This window comes from Ambystoma mexicanum, chromosome 5p (assembly GCF_040938575.1).
Source record: "Ambystoma mexicanum isolate Mex_15411 chromosome 5p, UKY_AmexF1_1, whole genome shotgun sequence".
Classification (NCBI taxonomy): Eukaryota; Metazoa; Chordata; class Amphibia; order Caudata; family Ambystomatidae; genus Ambystoma; species Ambystoma mexicanum.
In genome coordinates, this window is record NC_090930.1 from 151,131,100 (window position 1) to 151,147,235 (window position 16,136).

Consider the following 16,136-nt stretch of genomic DNA (forward strand, 5'->3'; position numbering starts at 1 on the left):
CCTGGAGTGATCACTTTCTCCTTTCATTCCAGCTCACCCTCTCCACCCCCAGGTCAAGCCTACTCCAGCACTGCCACCTACCTTCTCGGTTATCCGACCCATGAAGTGTGTGTCAGTGGAGGCTTTTGCCGCCACCTTCTCACCCCTCCCCTCTTCCTTTGGCTGACTCACACCCTGAAACAGCCCTCTGTGTTCCACTCTGCTATCTCTGATACTCTTGATGTCCTTGCCCCTGTTATGAGGATCCGATTGAAGCCCAAAGCCAAGTGCAACTCCTGGTACGACTCAGACCTTACCACCCTTAAATGCAAGTGCAGGGTGGCTGAGAGAAACTGGCGTGCTTCTGGTACATCCTCTGACAAACTGGCCTGCCGCCTGCTCCAAAGGCAATATCTGCTCTGTCTGCACCAAGAAGAGAGCCCACAATCAAGGCCGTGTCTCTGCGGCATCCAACAATTCGGCTGAACTCTTTAAAATCTGCAAGAAACTGGCCAATCCTGCCGCATTCTCTACCTCCTGTCCCCTCCCAGGCCCACTGCATGGCTCTGGCTTCTCATTTCATCTCTAAAACTCAGGACATCCTATCCTCCCTCTCTTCCTCTCACCCTGCCCCCTCTGCTCTCAACTCTTCCTCCAGCCCTTCTTCGGCCACCTCTCCTCCCTCCTTTTCTTCCTTTCCCCTGTTCTCCCCAGATGAGGTTTCTAGACAAGTCCGATCTATGAAAGCCTCGTCAAAACAGGTACACCCCTGTTCCTCCAAAACCATCAAGGACCATATTGACACCTTGCCTCCTGCTCTGGCGGATTTCTGCAACCACTCATTCGCCACAGGGGTCTTCCCTTCTCCCCTTAAGCACTCACTTGTGCACCCTCTTCTTAAGAAACCCTCTGCTGACCCATCCTGCCCAGCTATCGCCCAATCTCCATCACTCCATTCCTGGGCAAACGCCTCAAAAAGCTGGCCATCTCCCAGCTCAATCTCCACACTGAATCTGTTGGTTGTCTTCATGATCATCAGTCTGGTTTCAGAGCTGCCAGAAGCATGGAAACTGCTCTACTGAACATCCGTGAAGACCTGCTCTCCAACCTTGATTCCAACACCCCCTGTGTTCTCATCTTGCTTGATCTTTCCTCTGCCTTTGACACAGTCTACCATGCCATCCTGCTCAACCGTCTGTGATAACCTGGGTATCACCGGTCAGGCCCTGGTGTGGCTGGCCTCCTTCCTCTCTGATCGACCCTCCCAGGTCCAACTTAGGTCCTTCCTCTACTCTATCTCTACCTGTGGTGTTCCCCAAGGGTGTAACCTCTCTCCCTGGCTGTTCAACCAATAGCTGGCACTCCTTGTCCACCGCATTGCCACTCTCTGCCCCAACCTCCAGTGCTATGCGGATGAAACTCAGCTCATTTTCAGGCTACCCTCAGCCACCTCTTCTCCTTCACTCATCTCTGACTGACTGTCTGCTATCCAGGAGTGGTGCGCTGCCACTGAGCCACTGAACTCTGCCTTAATGCGAGTAAGACTGAGATTCTCCTCATCGCCACACCTGCTCCCTCCTTTCCTGCCACTCTCTGGCTAGCCTCTCTTGCCCTCCTCCTGCCCCCAACTGGAAGGCTAAAAACATTGTGGTCATCCTCAACTCCACACTCTCCTTCTCTCCACACATCTCTGACGTCTCTAAGAAGTCACACTACCAGCTGCGCCTCCTCAGATGTATTCTTCCTTTCCCCTCTTTCCCCCAGAAGCTCACTGTCTCTAGAGCTCTGGTTTTCTCTAGGTCGGACTATTGCAACAGCCTCTTTCTAAATCTGCCTGCTTCTACTCTCCGCTCTCTGCAACTGATGCAGAACAGGACTGCAAGACTTGTCTTTGGCCTCAAGCCCAGGGATCGTATCTCTCCAGGACTTAAATCTCTGCACTGGCTCCCAGTGACTGCAAGGATTAAGTTCAAAGCCCTCTGCTTTGTCCACAAAGCCTTCTGGGGCCTCAATACCTTCAACTGTCTCTTCATAAATATCTTCCTCCTCAAGCTCTTCGCTCATACACCTCCAACTCCCTCAGGGTCAGCCGCTTCTCCAAGCAACGAGTTGGTGGTAGATCTCTCTCTTTGGCGGGGGCCTCCCTCTGGAACAGCCTCCCTGCCTCCCTGAAACTTGGAGAACCATCTCCGGTTCCGGAAGCACCTTAAAACCTTCCTCTTTGCTTCTGCTTTCTCTCCCCCTCTACCCTTCTCCCCTGGTGAATACCTGGTTGGAACTGTGATTGCACTGGGTACCTGGCCACTCTTCCGATCTCGGGCCCCTCCAGTTGCACACCTGCACTGCCTCCCTGGCAACCACTGGTCTTGGTGACTGTTTCTGTATCCCTACAGTCCCCCTACCAGCACTTATGGCTGCACTTACCTTGCACTTGTCCCTGTTGGCCGTATTTGTATTTCTCCATTTAGAATTTCATCCCATGTACTGCACTGCCTCTCCCCCTGCCCCCTCCCCCCTCGCTCTTTTCCCCATCCCCCTTCCTATGCACTTGTGCAATCTGAATGACACTGGGCCTAGTAGGATCGTTGTCAGTCTTCCCTCTGTTCCCCCTCCCTTGCCCGTCGCGCCTTGAAACACTTGTGTATAGGCGTGTTACAAATGCCATATCATATCACCATATCATATCATACTTGTCTTGATTGCATTTAAATGGGCTTCGGTATTTACTATTCCAGAGATATCGTATTGTTAAAATAATTGGAAGCATGCTTCTCCAGCATGGGGTCTGGCATGGATTCACATGCTCAGGAATATTCCCCGTTGTCAGGCTGGGAATCCTCGGTAAAGAAAAAACCAGTATCAGTTTCGTTTCTGATCTGTCTTTCGTAGTAGTAACCAATCGCTGATCTCTGCGTCATACTGACCACAGCCAATGACTGCCCTCTACCTAAGCTCCGCCTCTGGCAGCCATCTTCAGATTTTTACCTCACGTTCAAGTGTTGGGATCCTCGTGCTATTGCTATCGAGCGTTAGTGCTATTTTTTCACGTTTTTTTCTCAAAAATTTCGATTTTTTTGGTCAAAAAGAGCCTCGAGCTCCACCGTTTCTTCATCCGATCAACGGGGACCCGTGTCGGATTCGTCTACGCCCCTCAAGGGTGAAGATTTCGTCGAGCCACGCTTTTGGAGGACTCCAGAAGTTTCTCAGGCCCATCTCGGACATGGCCCAGGAGAAGGGAAGCTCGACGCCCGGAAAGCTGTTCAGGGTCTGCCCTGGATGCCAGCTTCAGAATGTCTTTAAGGAGGACGAACACTCCTTTTGTCTTTACTGCCTACATGAGGACAAGACGCACGTGGAGAAGGACTGTGCGTTTTGCGGCAATATGTCGGAGCGGACCATGAAGGACCGCCATCAGCGTCTCGCCAACTGGCTGGAAGGGAAGAGCCCGTCGGGCGAGAAGAAGAAGAAATCCGAGCGGTCTTCTAAGACCTTTGAGGACGCCCCGGCGACGGGGGTCCAACACAAGGCCAAGCACCGCGAGTCCGCTGGCACCGGGAGCACCGAACGGTCGGGCTTTACGGGCGCCAGGCAGGGCGCATCCTCCCCGGCACCATCTACCACGAGCCAACGCTCTGGTTCAGGTAAGAGGAAGGCCGAGCACCCGGCGAAGCTCCTGGAGAGGCCCTGGTCGAGCTTGAAGGCCCCATCGGAGGGAGAGCGAGGCAGTGTCCCTCCCCCCAAGGAGAAGGCGGTGAGCGCACCTAAGGTGGTGAAAGCCTTAATCCATCTGGCCCAGGCCTCTATCGAGACAGTCGCGGCGGCCCTGGCTCAGCCTGTGGAGGCTACACCAGTGGTGGCGACCTCGGGGCTCAGAGTCTCACTGCCACCGCAGAGGGAGTCCTCTTGTATGCCCATCGACAGGACCCCCGTGAAACCTCCGACGGAGAAGAAAAAGGGGGGGCAGGAGGTCGTCGTGGATTCGGCCTCAACCTCTGAGGAAGAGCTGATCGAGGTCTTAAGCCACGGCGTTGGCGTGGAAGACGACCAGCCCGTCGGGAGGGATCCCGACGTAGGAGACGATAACGTCGAGGGTGCCGACGGGGCCCCTGACCGCCCGTCGGACTCCACTCAACCAGCACCGCAAGACAACTCGGCGGCCATTTTGTTGGCTATACAGTCCTTATGCTTGGAGATAAGGACGAGACTGCCGTTACCACCAGCGGAGGAACCGCTCCCGACGGGGGACCCGGAGCCAGGCCCTTCTGGGAGCCCTCCCCTTAAGAGAAGAAGGATTCATCCTCCACCTCCTTTTCAGCCATCGAGCCCTGTTCAGCCCTCCTCCCTGTCCACGACTCGTGGGGATGATACGGGGACTGACACGGCCGCGACGGGTACGGACGACTAGGTTTACGACTAGGATCTGCCGTCGTCACCTCCCACCCGGGCTTCCCCGCCCGACGAGATTGGATCGTTTCACTCCAGGATCGCCAGGGCATCAGAGCTCTTCCAGCTCTGCCCGGAAGAGAAGAAGGAAGGAAGGTTTCCTTTATCAACGGCGCGAGGCCAAGAGGAAGACGGTCCTCTCCGTGCCTCTACTGGACGATATTTGGGATGAGGGCCTCGCCCTCCTCAAGAACCCATCCACGACGCCGGCTAGAAGGGATCGGTACGAGAAGAAGTACCGGGTCCTGGACACGCCCCCCTTGTGCCTCCGGGCACAGCCGACCCCGGACTCCGTCGTCTCTGCGGCGGCCAGGAAGAAAGCGGGGGGGGGTGCGGCCTCGACGTCGACTTCCCCGCCGGACGGCGAGGGAAAGAAATTGGATACGATGGGACGCAGGGTCATCTCTTCTGCAGCGACGACGACGGCCGCCCTTTCGGAGCGGCGGAGGCAAACAGGGGGCCTCCAAAGGTTCCGGCGGCGGATTTTCCACCTACCGTCAAGCGGCCCGTTCGTCGTCGCAGGAAGCTTACAGGGGACGAGGCAAGTCAGGCGGACCCCGCCGTCGTCGCCAAGGAGGTCAAGGCGGCAAAGCCTCGTCGAAGCAGGACTGAACCGGCCGTGGGGTCGGGCCCCCACCGAAGCACCCCGGTGGGAGGCCGGCTGGCGAGCTTCGTCAGCGTGTGGGAGTCCATCTCCACCGACCGTTGGGTGCTGGACGCCCTAGCCCAGGGTCATGCGCTCGAGTTTCAAAAAAGGTGCCCGCGCGTCCCACCTGTGGCCAGGAAAGAACATCACGTCCCTCAACTTCTCTTGGAGGTAAAGGCGATGCTCAGGAAGGGCGCCATCGAGCTCGTCCCAAAGAGGCTTCGGGGCTCCGGAGTTTACTCAAGATACTTCCTAGTGAGGAAGAAGACGGGAGGATGGCGTCCCATCCTGGACCTACGACGACTGAACAAATTCATCAAGGCACAGAAGTTCCGGATGGTCACCCTCCAACACGTCCTGGGTCAGCTGGAGGAGGGCGATTTCCTGTCGTCGTTGGATTTGAAGGATGCCTACTTCCATATTCCCATCCTAAAGGGACACCGAAAGTTTCTCAGGTTCGTGGTCCAAGGGCGTCACTATCCGTTCAGAGTCCTTCCATTCGGACTAAGGTTGGCACCCAGGGTGTTCACCAAGTGCCTCGCACCGGTGGCGGCGCAGCTGCGCCGAGAGGGGATCCACGTCTACCCCTACCTGGACGACTGGCTCATCCGAGCCAAGACGAGGGAGCTCGCCGTGGAGCACACGGCAAGGACCGTCCAACTTCTCACGGACCTGGGATTCTCCATAAACTACGCCAAGTCCCACCTGGTGCCTGCGCAAGAAGCACTGTTTCTGGGAGCGAAGCTCGACACAGTGTCGCTTCTGGCCTCTCCGTCGGAGGAAAGGATGAGGGCCATTCTGGGCAAGGTGCAGCGGATGCTGGTTGCGGACGCGGCCAGAGTGAGGTCCATCAAGTCCCTCCTCGGAATGATGTCTTCTTGCATTTACCTCATCCCCCTGTGCAGGCTCCGGATGCGCCCGTTGCAGGCGTTCCTGGACGCGCGCTGGATCCAGACGACGGGCAGCTTCGAGGAGAGGATCACACTCGACGAGAGTTTCCGACGAGCGATCCGGTGGTGGGGCACCCGCGCACATCTGACGGCGGGCATGGACTTCCATACCCCCGGCCACCAGGAGACAGTGACCACGGATGCCTCCCTGGAAGGGTGGGGAGCGCACACCGGAAATCTGCACGCGAGAGGCCTTTGGCTCCCGACGGAGAAGTCCCTCCATATCAACGTCCTGGAGCTCCGTGCAGTGTTTTGGGCCCTCAGGTCCTTCCTTCCTTCCGTCCCTCAAGGGCAAGGTGGTGAGGATCGTCACCGACACCACCACCACCATGTTCTACATCAGGAAACAGGGCGGAACCAGGTCTCCAGCCCTGTCCAGGGAGGCGCAGGATCTGTGGCATTGGGCCGTCGCCCAAAGGATGTTTCTGGTGCCGTTTCATCTGGCAGGGATAAAAAACACCATCACCGACTCACTCAGCAGGGAGCTGCGCTCGTGCCACGAGTGGGAATTACGACAGGATCTAGTGGACCGCCTCTTCCGACGGTGGGGCACACCCCAGATCGATCTGTTCGCGACGGCGACGAACTCCAAGTGCCGGAGGTTCGCCAGCAGGTTTCCCCAGTCGAGGAGCATGGGCGATGCTTTCTCGTTCCCCTGGGAGGGCCTGTTTCTATACGCGTTCCCTCCATTGCCATTGCTGATCCGGCTCATAAACCAGCTCAAGAGGTCACGGTGCAGGACGATCCTTGTCGCACCTGCGTGGCCGAGGCAGATATGGTTCCCAGACCTTCTGGACTTGTCAGCGTCCCCGTCAATCAAGCTGCCAGTGGACGCGGATCTGCTCTCCAGGGAAGGAGGCTCCATCCTCCATCACGACCCGAAGTCGCTGAACTTGCAGGCCTGGCTCCTGCAGCATTAGAGTTTGGAGGATACGACATACCGGCCGACTGCATAGAGGTTCTTGCAAAGGTCAGGGCGTCCTACACTCTTAAATGCTACGGACACAAATGGAAGAGGTTCTCTGTCTGGTGCCACGCACAGAAGATTAACCCTCTGCGGATTACGGCTCCCCAAGTACTGCCGTACCTACTGACGCTGGCCAAAGCTGGACTGGCGCACGCGTCCATCAAGATTCATCTTGCTGCGATCTCCCGATACACCAGAACCACGGGGCGGACGTCTTTGTGGTCTCATCGTCTGGTGAAAGAGTTCATGAAGGGACTGTTCAGATTGTTCCCGCCGGTGAAGGCTCCGGCCCCGGCGTGGGAGCTCAACGTGGTGCTGACCAAGCTCATGGGACCTCCGTTCGAGCCTCTGCACTCGGCTCCGTTGAAGTTCTTGTCGTGGAAAACAGCGCTTCTTGTGGCCATCACCTCCGCACGACGGGTGGGAGAGATCCAGGCCCTTTCCTGCAAGGCCCCATACTTGACTTTTCACGACACGAGGGTAGTGCTCAGGACGCACCCCTCCTTCATGCCCAAGGTGCCGTCGGACTTCCACCTCAACAAACCCTTGGTGTTGCCTGTTTTCTTCCGTCGCCAGCTGAAAGACTTCGCACTCGCTGGATGTGGCTAGAGCGCTGAAGTTCTATGTGGACCGCACAAAGTGTTTTCGGAAGACGTCACAACTCTTTGTGAACTTTGGACCTGTCAATCAGGGGAAGGCTCTCTCGAAGGCTTCCATTTCCAGATGGCTCTCCGGCTGTATCATGTACTGTCATCGGTTGGCAAACCGACCGCTGCCTGGCCGTCCGAGAGCCCATTCCACCAGAGCGATCGCAGCTACCACGGCGTTCCTATCTGGTGTGCCCTTGCTGGACATCTGCAGGGCTGCTACGTGGAGGTCGACGCACACCTTCACGAAATTCTACTGCATCGATCGGGATTCCAGGGAGGAGTCCAGGGTCGGCCAAGCAGTGCTGCGCAACCTGTTCGCCTAAGGTGAGCCTGGTGACGAGGTAAGATTTGCTTAATGTTAAGTTTGATGTAATGCTTAATGTTGAGCCTTTGCCACCTCACGTGGTTGTGCATGTGTGTACTGCTATGTATTCTTTATTCATGAGCATGTGAATCCATGCCAGACCCCATGCTGGAGAAGGAACAAGTTACTTACCTGTAACTGTTGTTCTCCAGCATGGGTCTGGCATGGATTCACATGCGAACCCTCCCGCCTACCCCTCTGCGGCTCCTCACTTGGTCATACTGCCACTTCACGTGCTACCAAATCTGAAGATGGCTGCCAGAGGCGGGGCTTAGGTAGAGGGCAGTCATTGGCTGTGGTCAGTATGACGCAGAGATCAGTGATTGGTTACTACTATGAAAGACAGATCAGAAACGAAACTGATACTGGTTTTTTCTTTACCGAGGATTCCCAGCCTGACGACGGGGAATATTCATGAGCATGTGAATCCATGCCAGACCCATGCTGGAGAACAACAGTTACAGGTAAGTAACTTGTTCCTTGTCGGAACCCCCCCGAGTACCCTAAACTGCTTTGGGCAGACTCACCGGTGGTACCCAGCGATTCCGACTCTGCTCGGTGGCTTGGCTTTGCTGCTCCTGCAGCCGCTTTACACTTTGGGGTTTGTTGACACTCCCCCAGCATCCTATTTGGCTCTGCGGTCACATGACAGCTGCTTTGCTCTGTCTGGATGGAGAACGTTGCTTCTGCGAATGTTTGAAGTGACAGGAGCGCCTGCTCGGCTCCTTAACTGTCCACGGTTGTTCTTGTTTGCATGCAACTTCTCTCCTCTTGCTCCGGCAGCTTTCCAGTTTTCCTTGTTTGTGAACCTCAGCATGAGGTTTGATATCCTCTCCTGCACTACTTCTTCAGACAGTGCGGTTGCCATTTTTAAATGTACCGTGCACAGAGGGATTGGGAAAACGAGTGTGCATGCTGTCCATCGAGCTCTTGTTACTTTGCAGAAACTGCCTTCTCCTTGTCTCAGTACCTGTAGTTTTGCGAGTTGTGGTCCATGGATGTCATGGGTCTTTTATTTCTTAGATGGTTTTTCTCAGAGGTTTCACCTGAAGACCTTGTAGAAACAAAAGGGTGTGTATGAGAGGTGGGTGTCCTACTCAAAGTTGGGGGCCCGACCTGAAGAGAGTAATGAAAAGGTTTCTTGACTTCCTCTACAGTGGGAATCGTTAGTTCACAATAGGCCATTAAGGTCTTCAGGGTCAGAGGGAAGTCATGCCATCTCCCCAGTGGTTGTCTCTTCCCATGTGATCCGTCGTCCTATAATAACCCCCAGTGTCAGGATCATGTAGCAGCTTCCTTCCCCTGGCCACATGGGAGGAGGTTCCGACCAGGGAATATGTGATGGACTCCATTGGATTTATCACAGCACACATAGGGATAGGGCCTGAAAAGTAAGAGATTCTGAGAGTACCCTGACTTTGTTGCTGTTTTCCTGCAAGGTTCATGCACCCCATTTTTTGTCCCCCCCTAGTGTGTCCCCATCCAGGGCCACACTGGCGATGCCACAAAAGTGCATGCATGATGAATACGCAGCATCTTGCTCTTCTTTCTTGGCTGCAACAATGTCATCCTGGGAGCTTATGTCATCCTTCTTGGATGACAGCTGCCCCCTGCACCTCCACAGCTGATACGAGACTCGGACAGCTGCTTTGGCCACCATCCACAGGCTGTCCACTTCTGTGGTGTGATGAACACAATTAGCTCCTCTAAAGCCATTGTGCATGCACCTTTCTCAGCTATGACTTGTGCTGGCTTTGCATAAAATGTAATCGCTCTGCTTTAGCATTGACTTTGTAACATTGTGGAGCATTGTTTTTTTTTCTAGTAACCCTAAACTCTGTTTAAGGGATTCAAGGCTAATCTCTTTACCTTTCGACTCGCATGTAACTTACGTGGTTTGTTGGAGGAAATGTCTCCCCAATGTTTAAAGCCGTGGTCATTATACATGTCTGTTGAGCCCACTACTCGGGGCCTCTGGCCAGGTCTGGTGTGCACGGCCTTTGGCCTTGCTCGCTGTATATTTTAATACCCTAAAGGGCCACTAGCCTTGGCCTCAGTGGCCACGGACTTCAGCCGTGTCCCCTTTACATATTCCCCCATATGTTTCTTTTAGACCCCCTAGCTGGCCAGCCAGGGCCTTCGGCCGTGTCCACTGCACATGTTCTCTGATGATTCTTTTGGACCTACTAGGTGGCCATGGCCACTGTACATATCTTTCGGGGCCACTAACCAGGGCCTTTCAACTTGGGCAGTGAGCACGGCCTTTGCCTGTGCCCACTGTGTATTTTAAAACACTAGCCCACAGCCTCAGCCATGTCCACTGTCTGTACCTGTAACCCCAATATGTTTCTTTTGGACCCACTAGGTGTCCACGGCCTTCAGCTGTGGCCACTCTACATATTGCTCCAATAAGTTTCCTAAACAGGCCCACTAGCCATGGCCTTTGACCACAGCCTTCGGCCGTGTCCACTTTCCATATGGCAATCCTTGACAATAGTTTTGTTGGGGCCCACTATCCGTGGCCTTCTGCCGTGTCCACATTCCATATTGCAAAATTTGGTTCCTTAAAGTAACTCCGTAGCCATAGCCTTCGGCCACACCCATTAAACCCCACCTCACTGTAGTTGTAAAATTCCATTTCATTTTTTTTTGTCATTTTTTAAAACTTTTTTTTCCATAACCACGGTTATATTCGCAATGTACTACAAATAATCCCAGTTATCCTAAACACCCGCAAATAACCATGGTTATCTTTTAAAAGCGTGCAAAATTCTAAAACTCTTCCCTTCCCTCCCAGGCACTCAAGTGCCCCCTACCTCTTGCCATACTCCCCTCAAGTCCAGGTCTCACGAGATATGGCATTTGACCGTGGACTCTGTGCGTTGCACCAATGTTTCTTTTGAGTCCACTAGCCATGGCCATTGGCGTTATCTAACAATTAATTTGTCACCAAACACCCATTGCCCCCGCCCAGTAGATGTAGGCACTGCAGATGTTTTTATTTTCTAACTCCTTATTCCTGCAATAATTTCACAGTAATCATTTTGAATAACAGAAAATCCTGTTGTAGCTGTTTGCCGATTCCCGCAATAACAGGAAAAATTGCTCAGAATTAAAGTCTTCCATGTCTTAGCAGGGACTCAACATGTGCCCACCTTCTCTTTTTCCAGGCCCCCACTTCACTTAAACGCCCTTTCCACCTCCCTAAACCTCTCCCACACCTAACCAGACAAAGGCAGTAAACCCGTGGGTAGAGAAACTTTTCCACCCAGCACTGTTTGACCCGCTCTGCATCAGGGGCCAGCTTAAGCCGTATTCCCTCATGGTTACAGCAACCCGTAAAAGGGCAGTAACACCACTAGCCTCTTCAGAGGCACCCCCAGATAAGGAGAGCAAAAAGCTCTACTATGGGGAGGAAGGTATCGACTTCGGCAGCTTTTCAGACTATAATCGCCAACAATTCAACACTGTTGGCAAGCTATAATTGCCACAAATTGGACGAAATTACTACCCTTATAGCTTCTGCTCTCGAACCTTAAAAGTCACAACTAGCCCTGGTAGCAGCTGACGGACAAAGCAACTTCCAGCTGCATTCTTAAAAATACCTCGATGCTGCAGATAATGCGGGTAGGATTATCGCTGAAGGGACCATAATCATGTGCCACGCTTGGCTACGCCAGTCTGGCTTTAAGCTTGAGACCCAGGCTATGCTACTTAACATGCCAGTGGAAACAGTCTTATTCGGCAAAGCCATGGAGGACGCCCTAAAGTCCTCCAAGGAGGAATACGACACCCTAAAGTCTCTGGGCCAGCTGACTAACCACCAGGCCAGAGGGGCAGGAGCAATTATCGCCGTTTTGGTGCCCAAAATCCCCAGAGGCTCTGGTTATGGACGGGGTAAAAATTCCTCCTGGAATAACAACCAGGGCCAAGCTTCACAGGGTTACTAAAGAGGCCAGTGCCGATCTTGGGGCCAGGGGAGATCCTCCAAATCTAGAGGTGGAGGAACACCTCCCAAGCAATGACAGCCCACTACAGGTCCCCTCCCATGATTCCCCAGTAGGGGGACGTATTTCACACTTCACCCACGCATGGGAGGGAAATCCCCACGGACAAGTGGGCGCAATCAACAGTAGCAGGAGGTTATTGTATCGCACTCATCCAAAAACCATCAAACCATCCCCTGCAACAGAGCAAGTCAACGAAGGATAAACAGCTCATGCTTCCGGAAGAGGTCAACACGCTGCTTCTCAAGGATGCCATAGAGATCGTTCCGTCCAACGAGGTAAACAAGGATATTTATTCAACTTCCTTGTGCCAAAAAACAATCTATTTGTCCAGTGTTAGACTTAAGCCCTGCAAACACTTATGTAAAGCCACAGTAATTCTGCATGGTAATCCCCCTGGTAAAGCGGTGAGACTACATGGCAACACTGGATATGAAAGATGCCTATTTTCACATTTCAATGGTCCCAGCGCACAGTAAACTCTTGCGTTTCAAGATAGCAAACCAGCACTACCAATTCAAGGTGCTACCCTTCGGAATAGCGTTGGCTTCAAGGGTATTCACCAAGGTACTGGCAGTGGTGGCAGCGTACCTACACAGGGAGGCAATTCCAGTGTACCCCTACCTGGACGACTGGCTGATCACGGGGGAAACACCCCATCTTTGCAAACAAAACACGTAAAGAACCATAAACCTCATCTTCCAATTGGGTTTCTCAATAAATGTGAAAAAGTCAAGCCTTGTGCCAAGCACAACAAAACTGTTCCTAGGAGCTGTCTTAGACACAGTAGCAGACTTGGCCTTTCCATCCATGGAAAGGGTACAAAACTTTCTACGGCAAATACCACAGTATCAAGCCGGTCGCCAGATAAGCGTACGCAAAGCGATGCGTTTGCTAGATATAATGGCAATGTGCGGTCCTGCACGCACACCTGTGAATGCGACCCATGCAGGAGTGGTTGGTGAAACAATGGTCTCAGGCAAGCGGTCAGTGGGACGATCTAGTGGTTGTTTCGCCAACTCTAGTAGAAAACCTACGCTGGTGGACAAAGGAAAACCTGTTAAAGGGAAAACCCTTCCACGATCCGGAAGCACAAGCGATCATTGCAACAGACTCATCACTCTCTGGGTGGGGGGCACATTACCTTCACCACACAGCACACGGTCTGTGGACTCTCATCACGGCACAGAACCACATCAACCTACTGGAACTCCTGGCAGTATTCAAAGCGCTTCAAGCATTCGAAGCGCAGTTGCCGAACAAGGCGGTTCAGATCCTAACAGACAGTACCACTGCAATGTTCTATGTAAACAAACCAGAGGGCGCACACTCTCCAAATCTGTCCAAGCTGGCACAGAAAATATGGAGATGGGCACTCCGGTGGGGGATGTTCCTATCCCCCCAACACGTTCCAGGGGTACTCGACACTCTAGCAGACTCTTTAAGCAGAGATCCCCTGCCAGAGGAACACGAGTGGCAACTAGACTCAAGTGTAATAGACCACATCTTCTCTCAGTGGGGTTATCCCATGCTGGACTTGTTCGCTACAGGAGAAAACCAGCAACAACTTTGCGTCCAGGTTCCCCCAACCAGGCTCCAAGAGGAACGCCCTATGGATGAACTGGTCAGAGAAATTTGCTTACACTTTCCTCCCCCGACAAATGACGCTCATCCTAGTTGCTGCCATGTTGGCAAGACAGCTGTGGTATCCACATTTGCGCAAACTGGCGATGTGCAATCCCATCAAACTCCTGTGTCAGATGAACCTATTGACCCAACACGGGGGAATAACAGTACACCCTCGACCACTCAATGAACCTAGCAGCTTGGCTCCTGAGGTCATTAGAGTTCGGACACCTTAATCTGCCACAACGGTGTATGGATATCCTCAAGAAGGCTCATAAAACAAATACCAGTCAGTTATTTCGACAAGTGGAGGAGATTTGTAATTTGGTGCCAGTCATAACAAATAAACCCCTTAGAATGGACTCCATGCCACATTCTAAATGATATGCCCCACTGTTAGATTCTGGGTTAGTATTCAAACTCAATAAAGGTCCACCAGGCGGCTTTATCAGCGTACACCACCTCTCAGAGTAAGATATCAAGGTGAAAAATTCCAGTCATCAAGGCATTCATGGAGGGGGTAAAGAGACTCCACCCTCCAATTTCTAACCCACCGCCAGGCTGTGATCTCAATGTTGTACTCGCTAAGCTCACGGGGCCCCCATACGAGCCTATGCATAAGTCAAGTCTTAAACACCTGACATACAAGACTGCCTTGTTAGTGGCTATTGCCTCCATAAGAAGAGTTAGTGAATTGCAAGCATTGTCAGTGCAGGACCCTTTATTTATCATTCATAAAGACAAATAGTTTTACGTACAAATCCAAGGTTCTCTCCTAAATTAATTTCCAAATTCCACATGAACCAATCCATTGATCTACCGGCTTTCTTTCAGAATCCAACTAGCTCATCCGAGGTAAAACTCCACACACTGGATGTGAGGTGGGCGATCCTTTACTACGTAAACAAGACCATACAGCTGAGAAAAACAGACCAACAGACAGAGAAGGAGACCACATTTCCAGAAATGCCATCTCCAGATGGATAGTCAAATGCATACAATTATGCTATGCATTATCAAGTTTCGAAAACAACTGTAATACTCTGCAGCTTCCACTAGATAGCCTACGCATAGCATGTGAATCTAAGCAGATACAAGCATCAGAAATACGATTACGGTGAGTAAGGTATCCCATAAATATCTATTTGTTCAACTCGCTCAAGGTAACCAAACTTCCCAATTTCTTTTTTTTTTTTAGATGTTCTCTGAATATATTTTTATATTTTATTTGTTGTTGGTGGTCGCTGTCACCGATGGACCTTGCAGCTGGTGGTGACCTACTTTAACTTGGGAAAGCCTGTCAGGGAAAGTTTTTTAAATTTATTTTGGAGGTTTGAAATATAAAACTCTTAGGCATGCACGGGTGAGTCTCCAAACCCTGCACGTGAGATAGTATGACATAGTCATGGGAGATATAAATTAACTTCTAAATTAGCGTGATCATTATTCTTGATCTCGCCCAGCCACTCAATCTCTGCTTTGTCTCACTTGGGTAGTACTGAGAAAATGGGCATAGGTCTTCGGGTAAAATGCGAGTAATAATCTAAACTCTGCTTGAAAATACACAACTGGTCTGTTGCTTTCATTGCCTGTGCTCTGTGTACCTGAATGCATCTATTTGCCTTGCACCAGGAAGCTTGCTGGAACCATTGATGTAATAGGTGGGCATTCTGGCAGCATCAGACGTGTGGAAGGAAGGCGCAGAGAAATGCTTCCATCTGAGGAAAATACCATTCAGGTAAACGGCTTTTCTCATCCTTTTGAGTTTGTTAAACAACTGGCATGTGTCAATTTTCTTCAACCATTATGGGGTCAACAGGCAGGCTTGCTGTTAGGGAGAATGTTAATTTCTGTGCTAATTCCCTTCAACCTTAGACCCCCAGCTCTTTTGCTGGACCTAGTTAATTTTAACCCTGGAGTGAGTGAGATCTTTTTCTCACTCTCTCGTGTTTTGCTTTTTTTTAAAATCAAGCTTTATAGGACAAGCCAATAAAACAGATTCACATTGCACATTCTTGATTTTGCATTTGTCCTTTCAATTTTCATTGTAGTTGTAAAAAAGGCTCCTGTTTTCAACTTTTATAACTTCTCATCCCTCCAGCCCCCTTTCTCATTTAAATTGTCAATATTAGATTTAGTTGGTCCATATTATGTTAACACATTCCGTTGCATTTATAGGTTGAGTCTGCAACCCCCAGACTAGAGCTATGTCAGAGAATAGAGACCATGCGGAGTATGTTAAGCTTGAAATGCATCTGCTCCCTATCCACCATAGATTTGTGGAAGGGCATCCTCGTGTTTAGATATTTCTGATAGGATCCGTATGCCAACGCTGTCACCTTTTCCATGGCCATCACCCACCACATGGCCCCGGCTCCTGCCTGTTCTTCCATGCTTGAGCTAAATGGATTCTAGTCACACTCAGCATTTGGGTAATGAGTGGCGTTTCATCCTGTGGCAGCATAGATTCCCTCCACTACTTCACCCAACAGAACCACTGTCGG

The 16,136-nt window shown here is 51.8% G+C and overlaps 1 protein-coding gene across 1 annotated transcript in view; it reads left to right on the forward strand.

Moving 5' to 3' along the window:
• The window catches only part of LOC138480807 (pre-mRNA 3'-end-processing factor FIP1-like), an 889,709-nt gene that overhangs the window by 454,021 nt on the left and 419,552 nt on the right, over nucleotides 1-16,136 (forward strand). Inside the window, exon 9 of the mRNA XM_069612552.1 lies at nucleotides 15,265-15,370. Coding sequence (XP_069468653.1) covers nucleotides 15,265-15,370 — 106 coding nt within the window. The remainder of the gene's footprint in view (nucleotides 1-15,264; nucleotides 15,371-16,136) is intronic.